This window comes from Ceratotherium simum, chromosome 3 (genome assembly GCF_057802395.1).
Source record: "Ceratotherium simum simum isolate JZ-2026a chromosome 3, ASM5780239v1, whole genome shotgun sequence".
Lineage (NCBI taxonomy): Eukaryota > Metazoa > Chordata > Mammalia > Perissodactyla > Rhinocerotidae > Ceratotherium > Ceratotherium simum.
Genome location: NC_141902.1, coordinates 38391521 through 38418408, shown reverse-complemented (window position 1 = coordinate 38418408; position 26888 = coordinate 38391521). Strand labels below are relative to the sequence as shown.

The window sequence follows — 26888 nt, the reverse complement described above, 5'->3', positions numbered from 1 at the left end:
GTGTCAGAGCCACAGGTACTGACTGCTATTACTGCTGTGGTTTCTTGCCAACATTCATAAATGAAGGAAATACCAAATTTCAGTAGAGATTGGGAGATAAAGATATACTATTTTTCCTTTCCGTGTTCACAGACCCCTTTGTCTGTGAACCCTGGGGTAAGAAGCAGTGTTCTACAAGATGCCGTTTTTTTCTTGAACAGGGAATTACTACCTTTTCTGAGGCAGCCCTATCCATATGTGAGCATCTCTTTCAAAAAATTTCTTCCTTCTGGGGCCGGCCTGGTGGCGCAAGCAGTTAAGTGCGCACGCTTCGCTGCGGCTGCCTGGGGCTCGCCGGTTTGGATCCCGGGCGTGCACCGACACACTGCTTGTTAAGCCATGCTGTGGCGGCGTCCCATATAAAGTAGAGGAAGATGGGCACGGATGTTAGCCCAGGGCCAGTCTTCCTCAGCAAAAAAGAGGAGGATTGGCATTGGATGTTAGCACAGGGCTGGTCCTCCTCACAAAAAAAAAAAAAAAAAAAATTTCTTCCTTCTGTTGAACTGAAATGTTGAACTGAAATATCTCCATGATCCTCATTGCAAAATTCTTTTCTACGTGACAGACTTTCATATATTTGAAGATAAATCTCTAACCCACTGTCTTTCTTTCTTCTGACTTTATACCCAGTTCTTTCAAAATCTTCCTTACACAGTGAAAAGGGGAGTTTAATGGGTACAGAGTTTCAGATTTGCAACATGAAAAAAGTTCTGGAGATTTGTTTCACAACAATTTGACTATACTTAACACTACTGAACTGTACACTTAAAAATGGTTAAGACGGTAAATTTTATGTTATGTGGTTTTTACCACAATAGAAAAAAATCTTCCTTATGATAATGATTTATGGTTTTCAGAGCCCTCAAACGTCTAGTTACTTTTTTATAAATGTACTCTAGTATATCCCTGGGATCCAAAATGAAATATGGTTCCCAAGATGTGTTTTCTTTGGCACAGAGTCAGATTACCACTATTCTCATTCTAAATGATCCACTTCTGTTCTTATGGCCTGATATTACACTACTTTGGGATGGCGGTAGGGGTGCTGCAGGCCAGGCAGTCAGAGTGTACAGTGGCTTCATTTTAGATTTACCCTTAGATCCTGTTCCTACATGTTGTTGGACCCCAGTGCAGCACTCTATTTTATCCCTATAACATTCATTTTGTTAGATTTAGTCTGACTTTTTTCAGCCCATCAAGATCTCTTTTGGTTCTGATTCTGTGCTCTCTTGTATTCACTATGCCTCCAAATTTACAGTCAACCAGAAACTTGATATATTTGCTTACTACAACTTCAGTGAAAGTCACTGATGAAAAGAACAACAAAAAGCTGAAAAAGTCCTGTGGCATACCACCGGGAACCTCTTTCTGGTGTGACACAAATTTACACCTTTTGGGTTATATTCTAACCTATCGCTCCATTGTATACAACAGAATACTGAGAAAGACCTTATTAAATAAGTCTTCCTGAAGTCTATTTTACATCAACAAATGCCATGGAAGAAATATGCAAAGAGAAGCACATGAGTGAGTTTTTCAATTGGTCTCCCCAATGGAATCTTGGTTGTTTTGGGGGTTTTGGTTTTTCACTTTTTATTTGGAGTAATTAGAGATTCACAGGAAGTGGCAAAAAAATATACCTTTTTTTTTTTTTGAAGGGTCCCATATATCCTTCACCCAGCCTCCCCTGGTGGTAATATCTTGCATAACAATAATATACCATTAAAACTAGGAAACTGACAGGGGTATAATCCACAGAACTTATTCAGATTTCATTGTGTGTGTGTGTGTGTGTAGTTTTATGAAATTTTATCACCTATGTAGTTTTGTGTAACCACCACCACATTCCAGACACAGAGCTGTTCCATAGCCATAGGGCTCCAACGTTACCTCCTATTATTTAATGTATAACAAAGCAGCACATCTATTACGATATCACAAAGTTGTTTTAATATTTTGTTAATTGTATTTCAATATAATTGGTTTCCTTTATAATCCTATGTATTTTATTTTATGCATTCAAAAACATTCTGAGTTGGGGTGGATAGGATTCACTAGACTGCCAAAGGAATTCCTGACTTAAAAAGAGTAGAGCTCATGCTATAGAGTAAATTCAGGTAACAGGTTTATGTTAGACCTGAGGAGCTTTAAAGTCTCCTCTTGGGCCAGCTCCGTGGCTTAGCGGTTAAGTGCGCGCGCTCTGATGCTGGCGGCCCGGGTTCGGATCCCGGGAGCGCCCCGAGGCACCACTTCTCCGTCCAACGCGAGGCTGAGTCCCACGTACAGCAACTAGAAGGATGTGAACCTATGACATACAACTATCTACTGGGGCTTTGGGGGGAAAAAACTGAATAAATAAAATCTTTAAAAAAAATAAATAAATAAATAAAGTCTCCTCTTATCCTGGATTAGAAAAGCAAGCATAGTTTCATAGAGCGTAGAATGTCTCTTAACTGTCTTCTCCTTAACCAACTCACTGCATGCATGGATGCCCTCCCTCCCCTCTGCAAATTGTTCCAACTGATGTAGCGGCATATGGTATACTTGTAGCTAACGGCTACTCTGGAGTGTCTACTCCACCAGTTGAGTTGGGTGCTTACCAAGAGTCAGGTGTGTCAACTGTCCTAGAAGTGTTTGTGCTATTTGTACTTTCAATAAAACTATATAATTTAATAAAAAATGAAACATGTATGTGAAAAGAAAGTTACTGTTTCTTTGAAAATTAAATTGACTACTTCTGAAAGACTCAAAATTAAGTCACTGAGAAAAAACAAAACAAAACTGTTGCTAAAGTAAATGGGGCAGAACAATGGTAAAACACTGAGGAAAAAATGTAAACACCAGAAAGATTCTATTCTCAGAACACTTTGCGAGTATCTTTAAGTTCTCTATCCACTTAAAAGAAACTGCAACTAGAAACCTTAGACTATACATTATAGATGTGCTCTCTACAAAAACATCACACAGCTCGCACACAGACCTTTACTAAAACAAAACAAAACAAAACAACTCTTGGTCTTACATCAAAAGATTGGCCAGGGCCGGCCCCGTGGCTTAGCGGTTAAGTGCGCACGCTCCGCTACTGGCGGCCGGGGTTCGGATCCCCGACGCGCACCGACACACCACTTCTCCGGCCATGCTGAGGCCGCGTCCCACATACAGCAACTAGAAGGATGTGCAACTATAACATACAACTATTTACTGGGGCTTTGGGGGAAAAAAAAAAAGGAGGAGGATTGGCAATAGATGTTAGCTCAGAGCCAGTCTTCCTCAGCAAAAAGTGGAGGATTAGCATGGATGTTAGCTCAGGGCTGATCTTCCTCACAAAAAAATAAATAAATAAAAATTATTAAAAAAGATTGGCCAGTGAATGTGTTTTTAAATATTTTAATTTTATTTATTTATTCTCTCCCCCCCCCAAAGCCCCAGCAGATAGTTGCATGTCATAGTTGCACATCCTTCTAGTTGCTGTATGTGGGACACGGCCTCAGCATGGCCGGAGAAGCGGTACGTCGGTGCGCACCCGGGATCTGATCCCGGGCCGCCAGCAGCGGAGCACGCGCACTTAACTGCTAAGCCACCTAAATATTTTAAAGTAAAATAAAATGTTAAATCATATATCCTTGTCTATGATTCTATGCTATAGCTGACTTTCTCAATTATTGATCAACTCCTGGTCTGACAACGCTGAAGAGGAAAATTTCTACTATACTAATGTCAGAATCAGGCAAACATGTACTAAATATATGCTAAAACCCTTAAATCGTTAGGACACAAGGCTTTGTCTCGGTCTTTAGCCTTGAATAAAGAAATTGGAATTCACTAATAAACATAAAATTTCCAATAAATTTGAGAACAACTCATGAGAGTTCTATTTTCTTCTATATTCAGTTTTGTTTGTACTTAAGTTTTCTGCTCTTCATTAAGGTACATGATCTTGTGGTAAAAAGAGAAATATTCTGTTATTTTGGTTCAGAAATTTTCCCTGTCCTATATAACAATACTTATTTCAGTGCTTCTCAAACTCTTCACCTGAAATATCAATAGAGGAGTGAACTCATACTCCTAGAGCCAGGGAGATCTGGGGATATGGCCTAAGGGCCACAAATTAAAAGTTAAAGTCTCATATACAATCTTTCAAATGTATGTAAACTAGGCATTATATTCTATAATTTATCTGTATTTGTTTCAATATTAAAAAGTCATTTATTTTTCTTTAAATCATCCAGTAAAAACTTGATGGGCCCCATTTATTCTGTGGCTTCACAGACCTTTCTATACTACTGTGCACCCTGTAAGAGAAGCTTGGGCTCAATCAATGCAATACAATTTCAATTTCAACTTGTGTTGAACAGAAAGAGAAGTGTTGTAAGGGATTGGGCAAGGAAAGTGGAAAGTGTTGTAAGGGACTGGGCAATCTCATACACGAACCAACAAGGGCAGAGGGAAATCTAACAAATATCCAAGGAAAGGAGGCAAGAGGCATGTGGACAAAAATTAAATCTTGCACTAACCCTGCTGTCCACTCCTACTTAAGTCACATCCAATATCTATCAAGTTCTAAAATGGGCTGAGGACTGCCATTATTCCTTACAGGTGGGGCTGGGTCTTTTTCACTGTTGTCACTCTAGCACTTACCACAGTGCCTGGCACACAGTAGGCATTCTATGAATTATAAGGATAATATTGAAGCTAACTCTTATTGCCAGGCACTGTTTGAAGTACTTAAAATATATTAACTCATTTAATACTCATACCATCCCTATGTGAAACCCCTTAATATCCCATTTTACACAAGAGGAAACTGAGACCCGAAGATTTTAAGTAACTTGCCCAAAGTCACATGGCCAAAAAATAGCAGAGCTGGGATTCAAACCCAGCCACTTTAGCTCCAGGGTCTAAGCTCTAACCACTAGCTCTTGTAAATACCTATTCAATGAATGAATGAGTAAATAAATGATTTGTAAGAAATGAAAAGCAAATATTTTAAGCCAGAAGACTTTATCTCCTTACAGTGCAGTTTGTTGCTTCGGCTGTTGAGTGGTTCTGGTCCATTCACATCTTTGCTCTTTTCATTATCCTCAATGGGTCGGAAATGAGCCAAAGTTCTCATGAATCCACGGAAGTTTACCTGGTCCTCTCTGATTGGGAAACATCACAAACAGAACACCATGTCAATCAGGATGATTACTTCTTATGAATTCAATATATTGGCAACAGTTTTAGCTAGAGTAGCTTGAAAGCCCATTTAATGAGGCCTCTTTCCATATGCATGGTACTTTAGGGCTCATAAAATATCTTCATTGAAGCTTCACCCCCACCTTCTGAAGTAGGTATTATTATTCCCACTTTATAAAAGATTACAGACTTAGAGAGGTAACAGGACTTTCCGGGGTCAGAATCACCTATTGAATTTACTTATATCTCTTTACAAAGAGGATTTTGAGTAGCACCAGGGCTATGCTATCAGGCAAGCCAGGACTTGAACTCACTGCTTGCTTCCGACTCTGCAGCGAGCGGCAAGTTTGTCATTTCAACCCAGTGACTCCCCAACCACCTCCCATGTCTCCCCTGCAGTGACGTATACCTAGTGATATTTTAAGGTTAAGGCATATTATGGAAAAGCTGCTTTTAATACAAAGTTTATTTAGTCATAAAAGCGATAAATATATTTTTGGAAATTTGGAAACAAGAAAAATGCCACTCCCTGTTCTACCAATCAATTACAACCATTGTTAATATATTTTCTTCCAATAACTTTTCTATGCTTTTTGGATAACTGTGAACACACTGCATATGTAATTTTGTATCCTGATTTTTTAAACTTCTAAGCATGACTCCAATCAACAATAAACACTTTGAAACATTTTAAATGTCCGCCTAATAATTTTGTGGCTGTATCATGATTTTATTATTCCCTCATAATTGGACAGATTTTTTTCTCCCTTTTTTCATGATCACGATGTTCTGAAAGGCCTCTTTGTGTATAAAGCTTTTTTGGTACTTAAGATTAGAGAAAATCTTGTTATTGCAACACAGGCTAATCAGTAACCCTATAAGAAATAATTCTAAAACTTGAAAAAATGAAGAATGTTCTTTAACATAAAAAAGAACGTCCCATGTGACACAGTTATTTATCTAAGGTAGTCATGGAAGGAACAGGTTGCCTGGTTCCTGTGGCTACCTAAAAATAAATCCCAGTCTTTGTGTGCCCCATTGAATAGATGCAGTATGTGGGGTCTCTTTAGTGCCAGGCAGACACACAGATCAGAGACCTTCTAAAGGTAGAGTTCCAAGGCTAGCTCATTAGCCCACTATACTCAAAAGAATGACCTTTAGTTCTTCAAGGTAGCTAAACTGCTAATAGAGTAGTATCTCATAAAAAATGTGAGTAAGATCTGAGGAATCAAGTAATGCGGAATAAGATTTGAGTCATATGCCAAAACAAACAGGTTAATGAGTACATGTTACTGGCATAATGTCTCTGAGTAAAAGGGAACTAAAGATCAATGTTCCACTTTCAAACCTCATTCTTTAAAAACAAAAATTCCAGGGGCCGGCCCGGTGGCACAAGCAGTTAGGTGCGCGCACTCTGCTGCAGCGGCCCGGGGTTCGCAGGTTCAGATCCCGGGCGCGCACCGACGCACTGCTTGTTAGGCCATGCTGTGGCGGCGTCCCATATAAAGTAGAGGAAGATGGCCACGGATGTTAGCTCAGGGCCAATCTTCCTCAAGGAAAAAGGGGAGGATTGGCATCAGATGTTAGCTCAGGGCTAGTCCTCCTCACACACACAAAAAAATTCCATCTGTATAAGACTGGAGAAGAAATAAAACACCCAGAAGCCCAATATCTGCATCTGATTAGAGCAAGAAGCACAGGTGCAGCTTGCTAGAAGCTTAGCAGTGTAGCCCACTGAGGGCCTCGGCTTCTGTATGCACATCTGCCTAGTGTCCTTAGCAGCAGATCGGTGGACAGGATGGTGGGCGATACTGCAGCCACAACAAAGGTGGTGTGGCCTTATAAAACAGCTTTCCACAGGCTGCTTCTTCAAATAATCAATAGCGACTATGGAACTCTGAAAGAAAGAGTTGGCAAAATGACTCTACTGGGTTTACTTTTCATTGCAAAAGATTTGGATACAAAGCATAACTGTGAAAGTTATCTCTGGACAGGGTTCAGTCTTTTAGCCCTCTGCATGGGCTAAAAGAGGAAGTGGAAAAACAGAAGAATTCAGCACAAAAACCACACCTGAAACAAACAGGGCAGTTCAGGGAGAGAAAAAGGGGAAAATGAGGAAGGCTAGAAGATTAATCATGGTCAACATTAATCAAAAGAGAGCAGGTCTCAGTCTGATTCGATTCTTGTCTTCACATAAATGGGATAGTCTTCCTCCTCTGACTCTCATTCAACTTTACTGAGTGCCCAACTTCTCAACTTGCAAATTTCTTTGCTCTCAATGCACAGTCCTAAAATTTCCTCTCCAGGCACCTTATTTGATAGTGTCCTCACTGAAACTTGGTCTCATTCCTAAGAACTGGCAACCATATAACTTTTTAAAGTCCTTTGGGTCATACAGACAAGGCACAAGGAACTAGGAAGAGATTGTTAAAGAGATTACTTAAACAAGATCACGTGATAAGATTTATTCATGACAAAGGACCTAATCAAATCAATAAATATTTACTCAGTACTTTGAAGGCAGTGGTGTATTAAGGAGTGAATCATATCAAAAGCCTAGTTCTACATTAGACAAACTCAAATCTATCTGAGCAAGTATGTGTGTAGTGGGGGGAACTGTATCCTTAGTCAATGTCATGAAAGAAAAATAAAGGCTGTGGAAATGTTCCAGATTAAAGGAGGCTAAAGAGACATGACAACTGACCCAAATTGGATCTCATATTGGATGGGAAAAAAGTGCTATAAAGGAGATTATTGGATGAAATGACAAAATTGGTATATGAATAATATATTAGAATAAAATAGATAAGGGGGGAAATGGGTGAAGGAGGTCACAGGGTACAAATTTCCAGTTATAAGATGAATAAGTTCCGGGATGTAATATATAGCATTGTGACTACAGTTAACAATACTGTATTGTAATTTGAAAGTTGCTAAGGGAATAGATTATAAAAGTTCTCACCACAAAAAAAAAAAGTAACTATGTGAGGTGAAAAATGTGTTAACTAACCTTACTGTGGTAATCATTGTGCAATATATGCACACATAAAATCAGTACGTTGTACACCTTAAACTTAATGTTATAGGTCAATCATATCTCAACAAAGCTAGAAAAAAAGAATAAAATACCTAATAGTTTATAATACTATTATTACAGCATTTGATAAGTGCTGTAAGTGTAAATTACAACTAGATTTCAAAGACTTAATATGAAAAAATGTAAAGTATATTAATAATTTTTTTTTTTGGTGAGGAAGATTGGCCCTGAGCTAACATCTGTGCCAGTCTTCCTCTACTTTGTATGTGGGTAGCTGCCACAGCATGGCTTGATGAGTGGCGTGGGTCCACGCCGAGGATCCAAACCCGCGAACCCGGGCCGTGGAAGCAGAGCGCACCAAACTTAACCACTACGCCACAGGGCCAGCCCTGTTAATCATTTTTAAATATTGATTACATACTGAATGATAATATTTAGATATATTTGGTTAAATAAAATATATATTGCCAAAGTTAATTTAACTTTATTTTTTTTTACTTTTTTAATGTGGCTACTAGAAAATTTATAATTATATGTGTGGTTTGATTATACTTTTATCGGCTAGGACTGAGAGAGACAGAGAGCACACAAAAAATGAGGCAAAGTGTTAACAATATATAAGAATAGACACATCTGGGTAAAAGACATACAGATGTTCTTTGTACTATTTTCAATTTTTTGCAACTTTTCTGTAAATTTGAAATTGTTTCCAAATAAAAGTTTTTTTCTTTTTTTTGCTGAGGAAGATTCGCCCTGAGCTAACATCCATGCCAATCTTCCTTTATTTTGTATGTCACCACAGCATGGCTTGATCAGCAGTTATAGGTCTGTGCCTGGGATCCGAACCCACAAACCCTGGGCCACCAAAGCAGAGTGTGCGAACTTAACCACTACACCACTGGGCTGGCCCCCAAATAAAAGTTTTTAAAAAGTTTAGTTTTACCATCAAAAATAAACAGAGATTAAAGACAAAATTTTGAAGATGAGCTCATATACCTATTTGAAGTTTAAAACGGGGTGGAGGGTAGAACAGAAGAGATAATTCTAGATATGACCAAGTTAGGAATGCCTAATATAATCAGGAAGATCATGGCCTGATGACCCAACCAATATCATTATTTCAGATTAGCCTCGGAGAGGAAACCCAACAACTAAGAGGACTCACCCCTCTGGAAAGAAGGCATTGATGATCCGGTCCCCCAGTGGGTTGATGGCAAGTTCTGGAATCCGCTGGAAATCTTCCCGGCTGCCAAGAGAATTACCTTGAGTTAGAAACCATTGGCCTTTAGCATGAACTCCTTCAGTCAAGCAAGAGTACAACCTAGCAAAAATACGACCTCCTGGAATTTACTTCTGTGGCAAATTAAACTAAACAACTGGAAAGAATAGCACTTTAATAGCTGCCAAGTGTTTCCTACACCAACTCAGGAGTGGAAGAAGCCAGATTTGACCATGCCACATTCCAGTGAATTCAGCACACAGGTTACGTCAACAAACCAACCGACAAGCAAATACTAAGCCATCCCTGTAAATGATTCCTTGAACATTACCATTTTGTACTTAGTTATTAAGTTTGGAGAGTGAACAGCGAAGTATCAAACACCACCTAGCTTGAATACAGGAGCAAAAATTCACAGGGGCCTCCATACCCTTGGTAAGAAGATGTATAGCACCTATGAAATGTAAGGAATTCTTAGGCACTATTTACATCCAAGGAAAGAATAAAGTGTGACAACTAACTGAGTTCCATGCTTCCTTGCTCTGATTGTGGTTTGTTCTCCATTGCCTTCTACAGACTGGAGCTAGAGAAGTATTTAACCCTCGAACATAGCAAGAGCAGTCACCCTTTCACAACTTGGAAGTTATGTTGAAGTAAATATTATTAGTTACCATTCAGTTTACACATCAGGTGCCGCTCTAACTCTGTTTATATACATTATGTCATTTCTTCATGCCAACATTTCATCTATACCCTTTTAGAGCTGAGGAAATTGAAAGTCAGTGAGATACAGTAACTTGCCCAGTGCTACAAAGCTAGTAAGTGGCAGAACTGCGATTTAAATCTAAGTCTGTAAATCAAAGCACATCTTCTTTTTTCTAAAAAACCACATTTCTTCCCCATGTTAAAGTTTTTGAAAAAAAGGTGCTCTCCCAAAAAATGTTCAAGAAGTATTTTTTAAAAACTGCTTGAGGGGCCGGCCCGGTGGCCTAATGGTTAAGTTTGGTGCACTCTACTCCGGCAGCCTGGATTCGGTTCCTGGGGGCAGATCTACACCACTCGTCAGCCATGCTGTGGCAGCGACCCACATACAAAATAGAGGGAAACTGGCACAGATGTTAGCTCAGGGGGAACCTCCCTCAGCAAAAAAAAAAAACAAAAACTTCTTGGTTGATAGTCTGTGCCAAGAATATGAAGTTGCCTACAACATATCTGTGCTGTACTGTTCAAAAATATCAATGTCATGAAGGACAGAGAAAGGCAGAGGATTGTTCCAGATCAAAGGGGACTAAAGAAACATACAACTGAACTCAATGCATGATCCTAAACTAGAAAAAAAATTGCTATGAAGGACATTACTGAGGCAATAGGTAAAAATTGAATATGGACCATAGATAATATGGAATATTATACAATAGTACTATATCAAAATGCTAAATTTCTTGATTTTCACATGAGAATGTCCCTGTTATAGTAAATACACACTGAAGTTATGTGGCAAAATGTTAAAAACTGGTAAATCTGGGTATCAGGTACGTGAACGTTCTTTGTATTGTTCTTGTAACTCTTCTGTAAGTTTGAAATTATTTCCAGATAAAAAGTAAAAAAAAAAGAGAGAAAATATAAACTCAAAAAAATCTGATTCCTGCCTTCAAGATGTTTATTAACCTAAGAGATAAAACTTTTTCTTGCACGCCCTTCATACTAAATGCTAATGAAATGTTCCTATTTTACCCAGGAGCCTTCAACACTCTGTTCTTGTGGTTTAACATTTACACAGTGCTTAATTAATTCAACAAGTCTGTCTTCACCACATCTGGTGGTGATACAGGTAGAAACTGACCTAGGGGACTGACCACAAAGCTCTGGAATGATAACTCTGGATTCTAATCTCCCTTGATCACTTAGGGTAATAATTTTTATATCAACGAATGAACCAGAAGAAGCCATTCATAAGATAACTGGGTTGCTTAAGATGATAAAAGATAAAGGAAATTACTGAGGTCCTGATTATTTAATTCAACAAACATGTTCTAAGCTCTTATTATGTAATTTGCTCTATAATACAAAGTCCACATTATCACCAAAATGTAGCTCCTCTTCTTTGACAGAGGTTAAGGAACAATAACAACTCCCTTTTAAATGAAGATTAAGGCTGATTTGAATTGCATGGCCACATACCTCAGCTTAATGTCTAACAAACTTAAGTAATTTTAGCTGAGAAGGCACAGTTTAAATACCAGGTCTAGTATCAAGTGGTGAGCACACAACCTAGCCCGAATTCCATCAGTCTCAATAAGGGATCTAGTCTTGGACTTCCAACGTCAATAAGGACCTAAACCCTGTCCTTTGACACTTTTTTTTTTTTTTTTTTGGTGAGGAAGATCAGCCCTGAGCTAACATCTATTGCCAATCCTCCTTTTTTTTTTCCCCCTTTTTCTCCCCAAAGCCCCAGTAGATAGTTGTCTGTCATAGTTGCACATCCTTCTAGTTGCTGCATGTGGGACGCGGCCTCAGCACGGCCAGACAAGCGGTGCCTCGGTGCGCGCCTGGGATCTGAACCCGGGCCGCCAGCGCGGAGCACGCATACTTAACCGCTAAGCCACGGGGCCGGCCCCAGACACTTTTTAACTCTACTCTTAGAATTCAGATTGTATATAAAATGTGGTTCTATAAAACCAAGGGAATACTGTTGATAGTACCGAAATTAAAATGCAAGAGTATAAAAAATAGTTTGTACACTGTTAAACAATATACAGTTTACTATTATTATTAGTTGTTCTATAGTAGAATGGAGATCATCTGGGCAATTTCTCTAAAACTTAGCTTCTCAAATTTGTCCACCAACACAAACTGAATAGAGAAAAGTAAATACTGCAAGCAGCCCAACCACCACAAGTGTAAGATTTGTTCAAAATGTAGATTTGTGTGTACTTATAAAAAAGCATACCAATATTATATTCTACGTCATAGTATACCTAGGAAAATCTTCCTGGAAGATTTTTTAAGAAAAGATATTATTACTGGTAGTAGGCAAGTCCGTGAACAGAACTGTGTATAATGGCATTCTTTGTGGCCAAGAAATTCCCAATGAAAAACGGTTTTCTAGACATTCACAGGCACAGGGATGCTCTGAAAAACCAGAGTTTGAGAGATCTTTAGTAACCAGAGTGCCAGGCCTCTACACTGATCTTCATTGTGCAAGTCTCTTCTCTTACTTGAAGATTCATCCTCACTGTTAACTACTTATATTTCAAGGACCCAGGGTCAATGCTTATTAGATGACCTACACAGAATGAGGACATTAAAATTTGTTAACAGGACATACCTGTGGGAACATATTCAATGAAGAAAACAGTTTTCCATATTTAAGTAGTATAATAGAGATTATTTTATTTATTTAGAGATTATTATATTTATAATATAATTATTTATATTAACATTGAAGTGACAATAATTTCCATTATCTAAAGCATTTACATTTTTTTTTTTTTTTTGCTGAGGAAGATTCACCCTGAACTAACATCCATGCCAGTCTTCCTCTATTTTTTAGTATGTGGGCCGCCAGCACAGCATAGCTGCTAACAGAGCGGTGTAGGTCCACACCCAGGAACCAAACTTGGGCCACTGAAGAGGAGTGTGCTGAACTTAACCACTAGACCACTGAGGCTGGCCTTAAAGCATTTAATATTTTAAATTAAATTAATAAGATAATTTTGTTGTTGTTGTTGTTGTTGTTTTGATACTAGAATTCTTTTCATATAAAGTGTCAACAAGTGCTGAATCCAGTCTTTGCTAGTTGTTTTACTGTTTTAGGGCCAGACTGGCTTATTTACAAGGCTGCATCTGATTTTTGGTTGAGGATAGTGGGCACATACAAGTTTTCTTCCTTTTATTCTCTAACTCCCCCTGAAATGTCAGCAAAAATGTACACATGGGAATATATCCATGATATAACCAACCAGGGTGGGAAGAGTGTACTAGTAGACAAGGGATTTTGACAAACTCTGGAAGCCAGAAAATAGATGCAAATGTAATGACAAGAAATCAGAACAGATTTCAGCAAGGCACTACCCTCAGAATTGCCAGGTAAGGGAAGCAGCATTCAGGGTAATTAATTAAAGGAACTCTTAAAGAACAGCCTAGCTGTCCACTGCTGCCAGCACAATCCCAAGAATATAAAACCATTTGTCCTCAGGATAAAAATGGAGAGCTGCTATGGAAAGAAACTGAAAGATCTACCTGGGCAGGGCTTGAACCAAGTGTGGGGGTTGGCCTCCCCAGGAACATACTCCTTTTATCTGGGGAAGAGTGCTGCAAATCTGTCACCTTGCTCCCTGACCACATACCCTAAAGGGAGGTTTACCAACCTATTGGCCCTGCTCCAGGTATAGAGGGCTTGAAGTCAGCCCTTCTATCCGGGGAAAGACCTGTGAAGAAACCAACCATAAACAAACCCATGCCAGTTTTCTACAGTAATCCATGCAGGCCTTTTCATAAATATGAATGGACAACCAAGGCTCACCTGGTATTTTGGGAAAATTAATAGCACAAAAGAATCAAGATGAACAGAGATAATAATTCAAGGAAGAAAAGAGAATTCTGAAAGATTTTAATAAGTAATCCAATAGACATTTGATAAGTTTTTGTATCTGTAAAACAAAAATAAGCTACTATGATAGAGCAGAGATCAGAGAACAACAAAGGTTCTTGGTGGGGCCTGCCCAGTGACGCAGTGGTTAAGTGCGAGTGCTCCACTTCAGTGGCCCAGGGTTCGCCGGTTCGGATCCCGGGTGTGCACTGACATACCGCTTGTCAAGCCATGCTGTGGCGGCGTCCCATATAAAATGGAGGAAGATGGGCACAAATGTTGGCCCAGGGCCAATCTTCCTCAGCAAAAAGAGGAGGATTGGCATCAGATGTTAGCTCAGGGCTGATCTTCTTGACAAAAAATAAAAATAAAAAAAAATAAAGTCTTAAAAAAAAAAAAAGGCTCCTGGAAATTAAAAATATGATTGTGGGGCCAGCCCCGTGGCTTAGCAGTTAAGTGTGCGCGCTCCGCTGCTGGCGGCCTGGGTTCGGATCCCGGGCGCGCACCGTCACACCGCTTCTCCAGCCATGCTGAGGCCGCGTCCCACATACAGCAACTAGAAGGATGTGCAACTATGACATACAACTATCTACTGGGGCTTTGGGGGGAAAATAAATAAATAAATAAAATTATTAAAAAAAAAAAAACTTAAAAAAAAATATGATTGTGGACTAAAAATGTTCAGAAAACAGCCAGAAAATATGACAGAAAAGTTGGGTCATGGTGGTCCAACAGACAGCAACAGAAATACCATAAAGATCAATAACAAAAGGAAGGGACAAAATAATCAAAGAAATAACAGAAGAAAACTTCCCAGCTAAAGGACGTATTTTTAGATTGAGAAGGTTCAGCTAACACTGAGCAATGAACAATGAAAAATAACCCACAAAACAGTACATCTTTGTGAAGTTTCAGAACATCAAGAGGAGATATTTGAAGCTTTCAGAGAGGAAAGAAAAGACTATCTACTAAAAGAATGAGAATTAGATTGGCATCCTGGTTCTCACCTGTGAAACTCTATTCTGGAATGACTGATACCACGGTGTACATAGCAAGTGCTTGTCCAGGACATTGAAACCATCTGTCCGCTGGATAACGTCAAACAAGAAAACGAACCTCAAAAGTAATTAGTGTTTAAGCAGATAAATGCCTACCATTCAGGACACAATCTCCTAAAACTTACAGGTAACCTTTTTTTAAGTGATATGAAACAACACAGACAACCAGCAATTCCCAGTAGTAATAACTTCCTTGCAGAGTTTAGCTGGTCTGTACTGACCTCTGTAGTCAACTTACCCTGCATGATTTAATATTGAGGAATATTTTTCATCATGGTATTATTTGAGAAGAAGTATTATTTGACAAAGACCCAATATTAAAATTGCTCAATGCAGAGGATATTTTTAAAGTAAACTTTTATTGAAGTATAACAGACATATAGAATAGAGCACAAATCACAAGCATTCAGCATGATGGATTTTCACCAAGTGACGATTGTAACCAGCACCCAAATCAAGAAACTGATATAAGTACCTAGACATCTCCTTCATGCTTCCTTTGTCTTTACCTGCTCCCCTCCCTAAAGGGTAATCATTATCCTGACTTCTAACACCATAGATTAGACCAGCACAGAGGATATTTAAACAAAAGAAACCATCGTTGTATTCAGATGCTGACCAGGCTCTTATTTTGACCTGACCTACAAAGGACCATTTCAGGACCCCTTACAGGACCCAGCTGCCTTTTCAGAAGCTTTAACAGCAGTGGTAGAAATATTTCACCCAAAACAATGGCATCTGAAGAAAGTAAGATTTGTGAGGTTATAGTATATACCTATATCCTACGAAATACCAATCTGACGATATGGTCCATGTAAAAGGAAGTCCACAGTGAAACAGCAAATCAATTTGGCAAATAGTGTTTACCATACTCCCCTCTTGAAGATGCTCAATTCACTTGAGCATAGTAAAGATGCCAAGAAATCCTGTAATAAAGAAGCTTGTTTACCCTTGTTTTCCAAGATTTTCACAAAGTTTAGTCAATAACTATTTTCTTTCTTCTTTTTAACACAACATCAACTGGTAGATCAAGGAACTAGTGTTCCATAAAACATACTTTGGGACGAATCTGTGAAAGCACTTTGCAGAAGCTCCATTTCTAACCAGAGGTTCCATAGTTTCCGTTTTATGTTCCCACTGACACTACAAAAGAATACAGAATGCCTTGGATGGTACGCGATAGCCTCTCACTCTGTACAATGTGGCTTTAGGTCCCAGATATGGAGGATCTTGGAAGTGAAGAAAATGTAGAAGGGAAAACATTTCTCCTAATAACCCTCTTAAGAAAGTGGACCCTGTTCAAGGTAACAAAAGATTGAAGGTCGTTTGTATTTGACTGAGTACCCTGATGGGTTCTGGAAAGGTCAAGCCAGGCCTTGAGCTAAGTTTGGCAATAAAGGCTGGAGACAGCTAAATCGTTCTGTGCTATAGAAGAATCTAGAGTTCACCAGGCCATCTCTAAGGCTGGAGGGGGCAGAAGAGAAGATGGGGTTGGGGCTGAGGGGAAGACAATCTAACAAGACAGCCAGAGGCTGAGATGGCCACTGTCAGGAGGCACAGCCAGTGTGAAATTCCTCAGAATGAGTGGATCCATACACATAATATGCTAGGTGTTTACTATGTAGTGCAATGGGGTAATTTCTTCTTGCACTCAAGGTGGCTTGCGGTTTCTCCCATATTTTAATCTACATCATGACGGAGATCAAAGAACAGATTTCAGACCTAGTGCTTTGTAAAGCTGAGTACAAAAGAATCAGTTAGATCCAGGTAACCATGAAATCAAAAAATTACCCCATCGCTTCCTACCATCTCTTCCCCCACCAAGAATTTGTAGAAACCAGCACTGAGAACCGTGCCTAGCGCATCACAGGTACTCAATAAATACCTATCAAATGAGTGAGTTAGTTCACTGACTTTCCACAGAGTGTAAAATGGTGTTTTAGGGGTTGAGCAAATCTTCTTTAGATTTTAAGGATCAGGTATCACTAGCCGACACCTGGAAAGTTTTCACCCTTCTAAGGGGAAACAGCTCCTTTTACAAAAGCTTTTCCATTGTTTTCCAGCAAATAGTGAAAGTGATTAAAACACATACATTTACAAATCACTTACTTTCTCCAAAAAGAAAAGGACTCAGAACTAATGTGAATTCTATATCTTAGTGGTTAAATCCGATTTTATGAGGAAGATGTAATCCCAAACTCAAGTAAATTATTCAAGTATTGGAGCGGAAGGAAAAAAAACAGAGATTTCTAGTCTGGTTTATTTTTTAAGTGCAAATTTACATAGTCTCTTCACCAAACGGTGCTGGGACAGGTGAATATCCACATGCAAAAAAATAAAGTTTGACTCTTACATCATACCATATATATATATATATACACATACATACATAATACACATTTTGTATACATATACATATACACATATATAACTCAAAATGAATCAAAGACTTAAATATAAGAGCTAAAACCATAAAGCTCTTAGAAGAAAACATAGGGGTAAATCTTCATGACCTTGGATTTGGCAGTAGTTTCTTTGATATGACATCAAAAGAAAAATTACATAAATTAGACTTTATGAAAATGTAAAACTTTTGTGCTTCAAAGAACACTATAAACAGAATGAAAAGACAATCCACAGAACAGGAGAAAATATTTGCAAATCATGTAACTGATAAGGGTCTAGTATCTAGAATCTAAAAAGAACTCTTACAACTCAACAACAAAAAGATAATCCAATTAAAAAAATAGGCAAAGGACTTGAATAGCCATTTCTTCAAAGAAGATATACAAATGGTTAACTAGCACATGAAAAGATGCTCAACAGCCACTAGGGAAATGCAAATCAAAACCACAATGATATACCACTCATACCAACTAGGAAAGCCAAAATCAAAAGACAGATAATAAGTGTTGGTAAGGATGTGGAGAAGTTTGAACCCTCACACATTGCTGGTGGGAATGTAAAACGGTACAGCCGCTATGGAAAACAGTTTGGTGGTTCCTCAATAAATTCACATAAAATTACCATATGACCCACAATTCTACTCCTAGATATATGCCCAAGAGAATTAAAACATATGTCCACACAAAAATGTTCACAACAGCACTATTCATAATAGCCACAAGGTGTAAACAACCCAAATGTCCACCAATTGATGAATGGATAAACAATACGTGGTATATGCATGCAATGGACTATTATTCAGCCAGGAAAATGAATGAAGTACTGACACACGCTATAATATGGAAGAACTCTGAAAACATCATGTTAAATGAAAGAAGCCAGTCACAAAAGGCCACATACTGTATGATTCCATTTATATGAAATGTCCAGAGAGACAAAGAAAGTAGATTAGTGGTTGCCAGGAGCAACCACTAAGGAGGAATGGGAAGTGACTGCACAATGGGTACAGGGTTTCCATCTGAGGTGATGAAAATGTTCTGGAACTAGATAATGGTAATGGTTACACAACGTTGTAAACGTATTTAATGCCACTGAATTGGACACTTTAAATGGTAAATTTTATGTTATGTGTACTTTGCCTAAATTTAAAAAAAAAGAAGAAAAAGCACTACGTGGTCTTTGCACATAGTGCAAAGTTTCATGTGCTAGTTTCATGTGCATAGTCTTTGCACATTTAATGACTGTGCAGCATGCTGTTAGTCAATTCCAGCTTCCAGTGACAGCAGATTTTGCCCTCAACAAACATGGCTCTATGGCTTTACCAGCATTCTCTAGCTCTTCTGCCTGAGGATTATGTACAAAGGCTTAGCAACTATATTCCTCCCTGCTTTGTGCTACATCCCACATCCGTGCTAGAAACCTTCCCAAGAAGTCCTAAACTGCTTCCTGCCAGCCACCAGAAAGGCAAACAGCTTCATTCTACACCTATCAATCAAAGCAGTACAAAAGTAACAAAAGGTTGCTACTGAGAGTTGGGTTGGGAGGTGGTAGTAAAGAGATATTTCATTTGACTATGATAAGACTATTAGAAATATGAAATGATACAGCATTACATGACTCTGAAATCATACAGTACTTACTCTAGACCAAAGCTTCTCAACTTTGGCACTCTTGACATTTAGGGCAGAATAATTCTTTGTTGTGGGGGGGCTGGCCTGTGCATCGTAGGAGGTTTAACAGCACTCCTGGCCTCTACCCACTAGACATCGGTGGTATTCCCCAATTGTGACAATCAAAAATGTCTCCATTTTGCCACTCAGGGGCAAAATAGTCCTCAGTTGAAAACCACTGCTCTAGACTAAAATATTGAACATCTTATCTAACATTAATACATATAAAGTGATACATCCTAGGGCTAGGAGTTGGGGTGGGAAATGAGAGGAGAGAGGACAAAACAACCTAGACCATCTTGGATTGCTATGGGCCAACCTCCTAAAAGCTAACATGTTTGGGAAATTGCTGTGGGAAAACTCAAGCAGAGAGAGCTGAAATTCTCAAAAGCACATTCCTAGGACCAAACAACGGCCACCCAAAGAAGGGGAGTTGGAGCAAAGCAGCACACACCTAGTGAGAACTGTAACGCCACTGTTCTGCTTATTTAACTCCCTTGTGGATCAGCGATGCTCAAAGATGAGTAAAGAAATGGTCTCCACTCCCCACATGCTGGATGCCTACCATGTCTGCTCTTGGGATAAAGGCAGCTACTCAGACATTGCCAGGAACTAAGAAAGGATGTGCCTACCTGAGGGTCCCATTCTCTCCTTTGTCCAGGCTGGTGAACCGGCTGTAGAGGCGGGTGATCTGACTGTGGGAAACTAAAGAACACAAAGTTAGTCCACTTGCAGAAGTCGCCCTCCACTCAAACTGAACCCAAGTGTGGCCCTTCAGAAGTCAGCTGCCTTTCTGGTCCCACCCACCATCAAATGCTTCAAAGTGAGGAAAATGGGGGGATGTCTCAACTCTAACTCATCTCTAGAGCATCAAAGCAGACAGTTTAAAAGCTAAAGAATGAAAGAAGTTAGAAAATAAACTAAATCAAGAGCAATCAAAACTGACTCTTAAGAATGAAGTCTAGGCTAAATTTAGACTGTGTTAAATGTCAGGTGGTTAAGATTTAACAAAACAAAGCCAAATTTAGTTTAAAAGGAAACTGTGAAACTTTTACCTTTCAGTGCCCTGGCTTAGAGGCTATGAAAATGCATGCTTTGATTAAAACCACATACCTATTAACCAGTTTGATGTTTCAGTAGAAACACTTTCACTACTGGGTAGGTAACTTGTACTGAATTAAAGACTGAGGCACGTCAAACAGATTCTATTTTTTAAATCTGGTTTACTCCTGTACCAAGAATTGGTGGCTTTATCTTTTCCTTTGGGACTAACCTTTGGGTAAAAGGTCACCACAGCCTTGAGTCAGCCTCTTTCCGTGACTGACTGCACGAGCTCCACTGAGTTCCCAGTAAGGAATGGGCTCCCAAAAAGCAAATTAGGCAATTTGTCAAATGGTCATGTTATCATCAGATGACATCTCCAAGGAAGCTATTTTGCTCCTCATTTTGGATTAACTCAGGCACAAGCTGACAATTAAAATGAGGTAATAACTGCAGGTATACAATAAAACTTTGAAAATGCAAAAAGGAATTTCTGGGAAATAGTTTAGTCTTGGCCGATTAGAGGTAGGAGGGGAAAAAAAGAGAGTTATCAAAGGAGAAAAGACCACAGCCAAGAAGGGTGTGGCAAGTGTGGACTTTGTCCTAGGCTGTACCTTCAGGGGCTTAAAGGGGTGGCTAGGGAATTCTGGGAGTTGTCCTCCTCTCCGAACTCCCTTGTAGTTTGGGGAACAATAGGACAAAGTAAACAGGGGCACAGCAGGAGAAGCAGGAAGTGAGTGGCCCAGAGCTGGGGTTAGAGGACACTAGGTACAGCTGTGAATTCTCCAGCATCAGGTTTCACCCCAAGCTGGGCTCCTGCTCTGGACTAGATCTCTAAGGAGAGCAGAGAGCAGAGAAGGAGGCAGAATCATTCCCAACCAGGGCAGAGCCAGCAGGGGTCGAGGCACTGAGGAAGCAATTGCGGACCTTTCTGCCAGCCAGGCAGGTGTGCACAGCTCAGTGTAAAGAGCACGCTCCTGTGAGGGTCAGGTTGACAGACTCTGATTCCATGCACGGCACCACCGCTAGCCAGTGAGGGGTCAGTGAATGGGTTGTGGAGTGGACTAACCATTAGTCCACCAGAGGAAAGTGCTTGGCAAAGTGTCTGGCAAATGGTAAGCACTCTAGGTTAGCTATTATCATCATCACATCCTTACATTGTGAGCCTGAAGGTAGAGCTTTACTGCTGCGCTAATTAATCTCCATCTTTCTCTTGATTCTGCCAGCCACAGCTGTTTACTTCAGGAACCTGACCAGTTTACCCTTGCTTTGGCCTCGGGCCTCAAAGGCTGCTCTATAACTAAAGTTCCTTTTAGTTTAACAAAAATAAGTCAGTTAAAGAATTACTAACTTCCCCAAAAGATTTTTTTTTTTAGTGAGAAAGATTGGCCCTGAGCTAATGTCTGCTGCCAATCTTCCTCTTTTTGCTGAGGAAGATTGGCCCTAACATCTGTGCCCATCCTCCTCTATTTTGTATGTGGGATGCCACCACAGCATGGCTTGATGAGCAGTGTGTAGGTCCGTGCCTGGGATTTGAACCTGCGAACCCCGGCCTGCTGAAGCGGAGTGCATGAACTTAACCACTATGCCATTGGGCCCGCCCCAACCAAAAAGATTTTTTGAAAAAACAAAATTCGTTCACAATCTCAACACCACTGTTTTCATTTCTTCATATATCATGTAGTATCAGTCATGTGTACACTTTACATAATTGTAATAGCTTACTTTTCATTTTATTAATTCATAATTTTTCTATATTACTTTGGAGTCCTTTTTAACAACTGTGTAATATTTAGTCCAGTGGATCAGTTTGTAGTACTTAGAGTATTATATATTTAAGATTACTTTTCTTTAACAAGGAAAATGTTCAAATTGTATTTCTTTTTATATTAGTTTTTGGTTTTTTTTGGTGAGGAAGACTGGACCTGAGCTAACATCCGTTGCCAATCTTCCTCTTTTTGCTGAGGAAGATTGGACCTGAGCTAACATCTGTGCCATTCTTCCTCTATTTTGTATATGGGACACTGCCACAGCATGGCTTGATGAGCGGTGCGTAGGTCCTCACCTGGGATATGAACCTGTGAACCCCAGGCTGCCGAAGTGGAGCATGCGAACTTAACCTCTACACCACCAGGCCAGCCCCTATATTAGGTTTTTTTGTTTGTTTAATTTGAGAAAATAATCTATGCACACGGTAAAAATGCAAATAGTACAAAATTGTACAGAATGAAAAGTCTCCCTAACAAGCAAGTTTCCCAGTCAACCTTGCCAGAGGCAAACACTATGATCAGTTTCTTGTGAATCCTTCTAGAAATTCCCTATGTGTATATATAAGTATGTATAGCGATTTATACAATTTTTTTTTTTTTTTTAAAGATTTTATTTATTTTATTTTTTCCCCCCAAAGCCCCAGCAGATAGTTGTATGTCATAGCTGCACATCCTTCTAGTTGCTGTATGTGGGACTCGGCCTCAGGATGGACGGAGAAGTGGTGCCTCGATGCGCACCCGGGATCCGAACCCAGGCCACCAGCATTGCAGCACGCGCACTTAACCACCAAGCCACAGGGCCGGCCCTATACAATTTTAAAATTGGGAGGAATGTCATCTAGTCCAACCCCCTCAACTAACAAAATGAGCCATCAGACATCTTTCTAATTTAGATCATCATCTGAAAGAACTGGGCACTGAAACCTCTTATAGTATGATTTTAATAATTCCCTTAGTAAGCACCGGTATGGCATTACATCTCATATTTCAGAAAAAAAAGATCAGTTTATGGCTGCTTGAGTTCATAATTTACCAATATGTTAAAAATAAATATGTAAATAAGTAGCCAAACAACCATAAAACTGCTATCTTCCAGGACAAACTGGGCTACGTGGAAATCCGTGGAGAAATGTGCAGCCAAATGTCAACTTTTAACACAACTCAATATGGTCACCTCTCAATCTGTCTCCTAAATTTCAGAACTAATGTTATAATGATATTGTTACAAAGAGCTCTGTTAACAAAAAAGAAGAAAGAAAGAAAGCTTTTATTTAGGTGCTAAATCCACTATGACAAAGAATATAAAGCAACCTCCAAGGCATAGAGCTCACAGCCAATTCAAGGAGCAGAAAGGTTTTGGAACTACCAGGAATGAAGGCAGGACAAGTTTCCAGTAAACTATTCCCAGCAGAAGGCACGAGGCTAGCAGGACAGGTGCCCCAGACCTGTACCATTCTCGGTAACCCAAAGGAAGTCTCAGGAGTTGACGATTACTCCCAGAAAAGGCTGGGCACATAAACATGTTTTGAATGAAGCTATATTTTTCTCCACTGATGGGCAAATAATTATTTTACATTGTTGAAAGATCACTTCAAAGACCCTGCTAATCTTCCTGACTACAAACCTTTCTATCATCACTGCCTTGTGCTCCAAGGACAAAGGTATTTCAGAGAAGTGCCAAGCACTAAGAAGGAATGGCAGAGGGAAGAATAAAAATGAAAAGGGAGTAAGAAAAAAGTTATTTTGCCCTTGCCTTTATCCTAGATCTTAACGCAGAAGAACAGATTGATAACCTAGGTAAAGCACACAAGTGCAACCAAAGGTAATCTAGGTAAAAGATTGAGTTGAAGCCTGCACTCCTAACCAATCCTCCTGAACACTCCATACCCCAACATTTCCCGTTTCTCTTGACAAGAGGACTTTAAGAGCTGGCCTACTCTCTTAGGGAATCTATAGATTAAAAGAGACTTAGACATTAACAAAACCAAACTACTTTCTTATAACATGGGAAAATTTGAACGGTAGATAGTATTACAGAACTACTGTCAACTTTCTTAGGTGTGATAATAGTATGTTAATAGTATGTTATGTAGGAAAAATTTCTATTCTTAGGAGATACATGCAGAAGTATTTAGGTATGAAGAGTTCCAATATCTGCACCTTTCAAATGGTTCATAAAAAAAATACATATAAGTAGAGCCAGCCCTGATGGCCTAACAGTTAAAGTTTGGCACACTCTGCTTCCACGGCCTGGGTTTGGTTCCCAGACGTGGAACCACATTACTTGTCTGTGAGTAGCCATGCTGTGGCGGTGGCTCACACAGAAGAACTAGAATGACTTACAACTAGAACATATACAACTATGTACTGCGGGTTTGGGAAGAAAAAGAAAAAAAAACAGAGGAAGATTGGCAACACATGTTAGCTCAGAGCAAATCTTTCCCAGCAAAAACAAAATACATATAAATAGATAAAGCAAATATAGCAAAATGTTAACAACTGTTGAATTAAGGTGGAAGGTATATGGATGTTCATTATACTATGTTAACTTTTTTGTATGTTTGAAATTTTTCATCATAATAAGTTGAGTGGGGGGAGTACAGAGCTTTACAAACCACTTAACCCAAAATCAGCTAAAGGTGTTAGTGACATGTTCATTTCCATTCCAATAGGAGCCAGAAGACAGCAGGGTCTTCTGTAGCAGCAGAACCTTCAGGCACTATGGCGTGGCAGGTGAGGGCCATGAAGGGGCCCTGAAGCAGCAGCCTGAAGTTGAACTTCCACTTATATTCTAGCCCAGGAAGTTATTCTCAAGCAATTGCCTTGCCAGGCTTGTGCTCTTTGTTGCAACTAGAAAGAAACCCACACTAGTTCCTAGTATCACTGCACCCTTTCAAACAAACTAAACCTCACCAGCCTGTAAAACTCACCTCCTAAACCTGTTCAACACCCTCTCCATACCACACGACACATATCAGAAGCTAGGGACTAAAATAAATGAATCTGCATTCATTACTACTCAGTTGGCATGAATTGTTTCTCACAAACTAAGTGGCTATTTTTTTTTTCAAAAAAAGGTTTTAAATAATTCACAGTCAGGTTATTGCTACAGTTAAGTGAATTAAGGATGGAGACTACAGAAACTCCCAAGACACCAGTGACCTTCCACCTAATGACAACTGTTATCCAAATGAGCTTTAATTTATGGAAACGCTGAACTGTGAAAGAATATAATAGAACAAAGACAATACAGCAAATGTTTCATGCCAACATAAAGCATTTTTAGACAGTTTTTTTATTTATTTTTTTTAAAGATTTTATTTATTTTATTTTTTGCCCCCGAAGCCCCAGTAGATAGTTGTATGCCATAGCTGCACACCCTTCTAGTTGCTGTATGTGGGACTCGGCCTCAGGATGGACAGAGAAGTGGTGCCTCGATGCGCATCCGGGATCCGAACCCGGGCCGCCAGCATCGCAGCGCGCGCACTTAACCACCAAGCCACAGGGCCGGCCTAGACAGTTTTTTTAAACTGTTAGAAACATGAGAATTTCTACTCCCCTAAAAGTTTTATTTCCTTAGAATTGGGAAAACAGGGCCAGCCCCGTGGCTTAGCGGTTAAGTGCGTGCGCTCTGCTGCTGGCGGCCCGGGTTCGGATCCTGGGCGAGCACCGATGCACCGCTTCTCCGGCCATGCTGAGGCCAAGTCCCACATACAGCAACTAGAAGGATGTGCAGCTATGACATATAACTATCTACTGGGGCTTTGAGGGAAAAATAAATATAAAAAAAAAAGAATTGGGAAAACAACATCTCTACTTGATTCCTAATCCAATGACCCCTGAAAATAGGAAAGTATAAAATGCCGTCACCTCCCCAATTAGATAGCCCTAGACATAGTTTTCATAGCACATGCAAATGGTATTTTCCCAATAAGATAATTGTGATCTATGGTTCAAAATAATAATAGCTAACTCTTACTTGGCACTTATTATACACCACGCACTATTCCAAGTAGTCTACGTAATTTACCTCATTTAATCCTCATAAGAATCCTATAAAGTAGGTACTATTTTTTTTTTATAATTTTATTTATTTATTTTTCCCCCCAAAGCCCCAATAGATAGTTGTACGTCATAGCTGCACATCCTTCTAGTTGCTGTATGTGGGACGCCGCCTCAGCATGGCCGAAGAAGTGGTGCGTTGGTGCTCACCCGGGATCCGAACCCGGGCTGCCAGCAGCGGAGCGCGTGCACTTAACCGCTAAGCCACGGGGCCGGCCCTAAAGTAGGTACTATTATTATTCACATTTATGGATGACAAAACCGAGGCTTACGAGTAATTCTTACCTAGAATTACTTTTCCACATTAAGAGATTAAATTTCAAATACCGTCTAAACTAGTCATATGTGAATTCTAATCAATTTAGACTTATAAAAACTATGTTTAAATATAATCATCAACTCCAGTGCAAAGCTTTCATATTGAATATAAAGTCAGTTTTCCTCAATTATGCTACATTTTCTTACTGGCCAAGGGAACAGTGAAGTGTCTTATACTTGTTCTCAACTTGAAGTGTTTCTGATTGATAGTTCCCCCAACTCTTAATGGAACAAAAGCAGATGAAAATAGGACAAATTCTACCTCTCTACTCCACTCCCAGGTACCTGTTGTTTTTATTATTCTAAACCTTTTGCAGCATGCCAAAATTACTGCTTTAAAAATCAACTCTGCTAATGGGTACTAACTGGATAAACTGATGGCTCAGCTCCCAGGGGGGAGGAATGACTGTGTAGCAGGCTAGGGGAGAATGCTCCTGGAAGCCACCCAAAATGCCCTAGGTTACTTTATCCAAATCTAATTCGTTCATGCATGCATCAGG

General features: G+C 39.5%; 1 protein-coding gene across 1 annotated transcript in view; it reads right to left on the bottom strand.

The window, feature by feature from the left end:
- Positions 1-26888, bottom strand: part of CHP1 (calcineurin like EF-hand protein 1) — a 40751-nt gene that overhangs the window by 11590 nt on the left and 2273 nt on the right. The window contains exons 2-4 of the mRNA XM_004421436.3: positions 19831-19903; positions 9420-9500; positions 5053-5180 (exon numbers count right to left, since the gene is read on the bottom strand). Of these exons, the coding sequence (XP_004421493.1) occupies positions 5053-5180; positions 9420-9500; positions 19831-19903 (282 nt within the window). The remainder of the gene's footprint in view (positions 1-5052; positions 5181-9419; positions 9501-19830; positions 19904-26888) is intronic.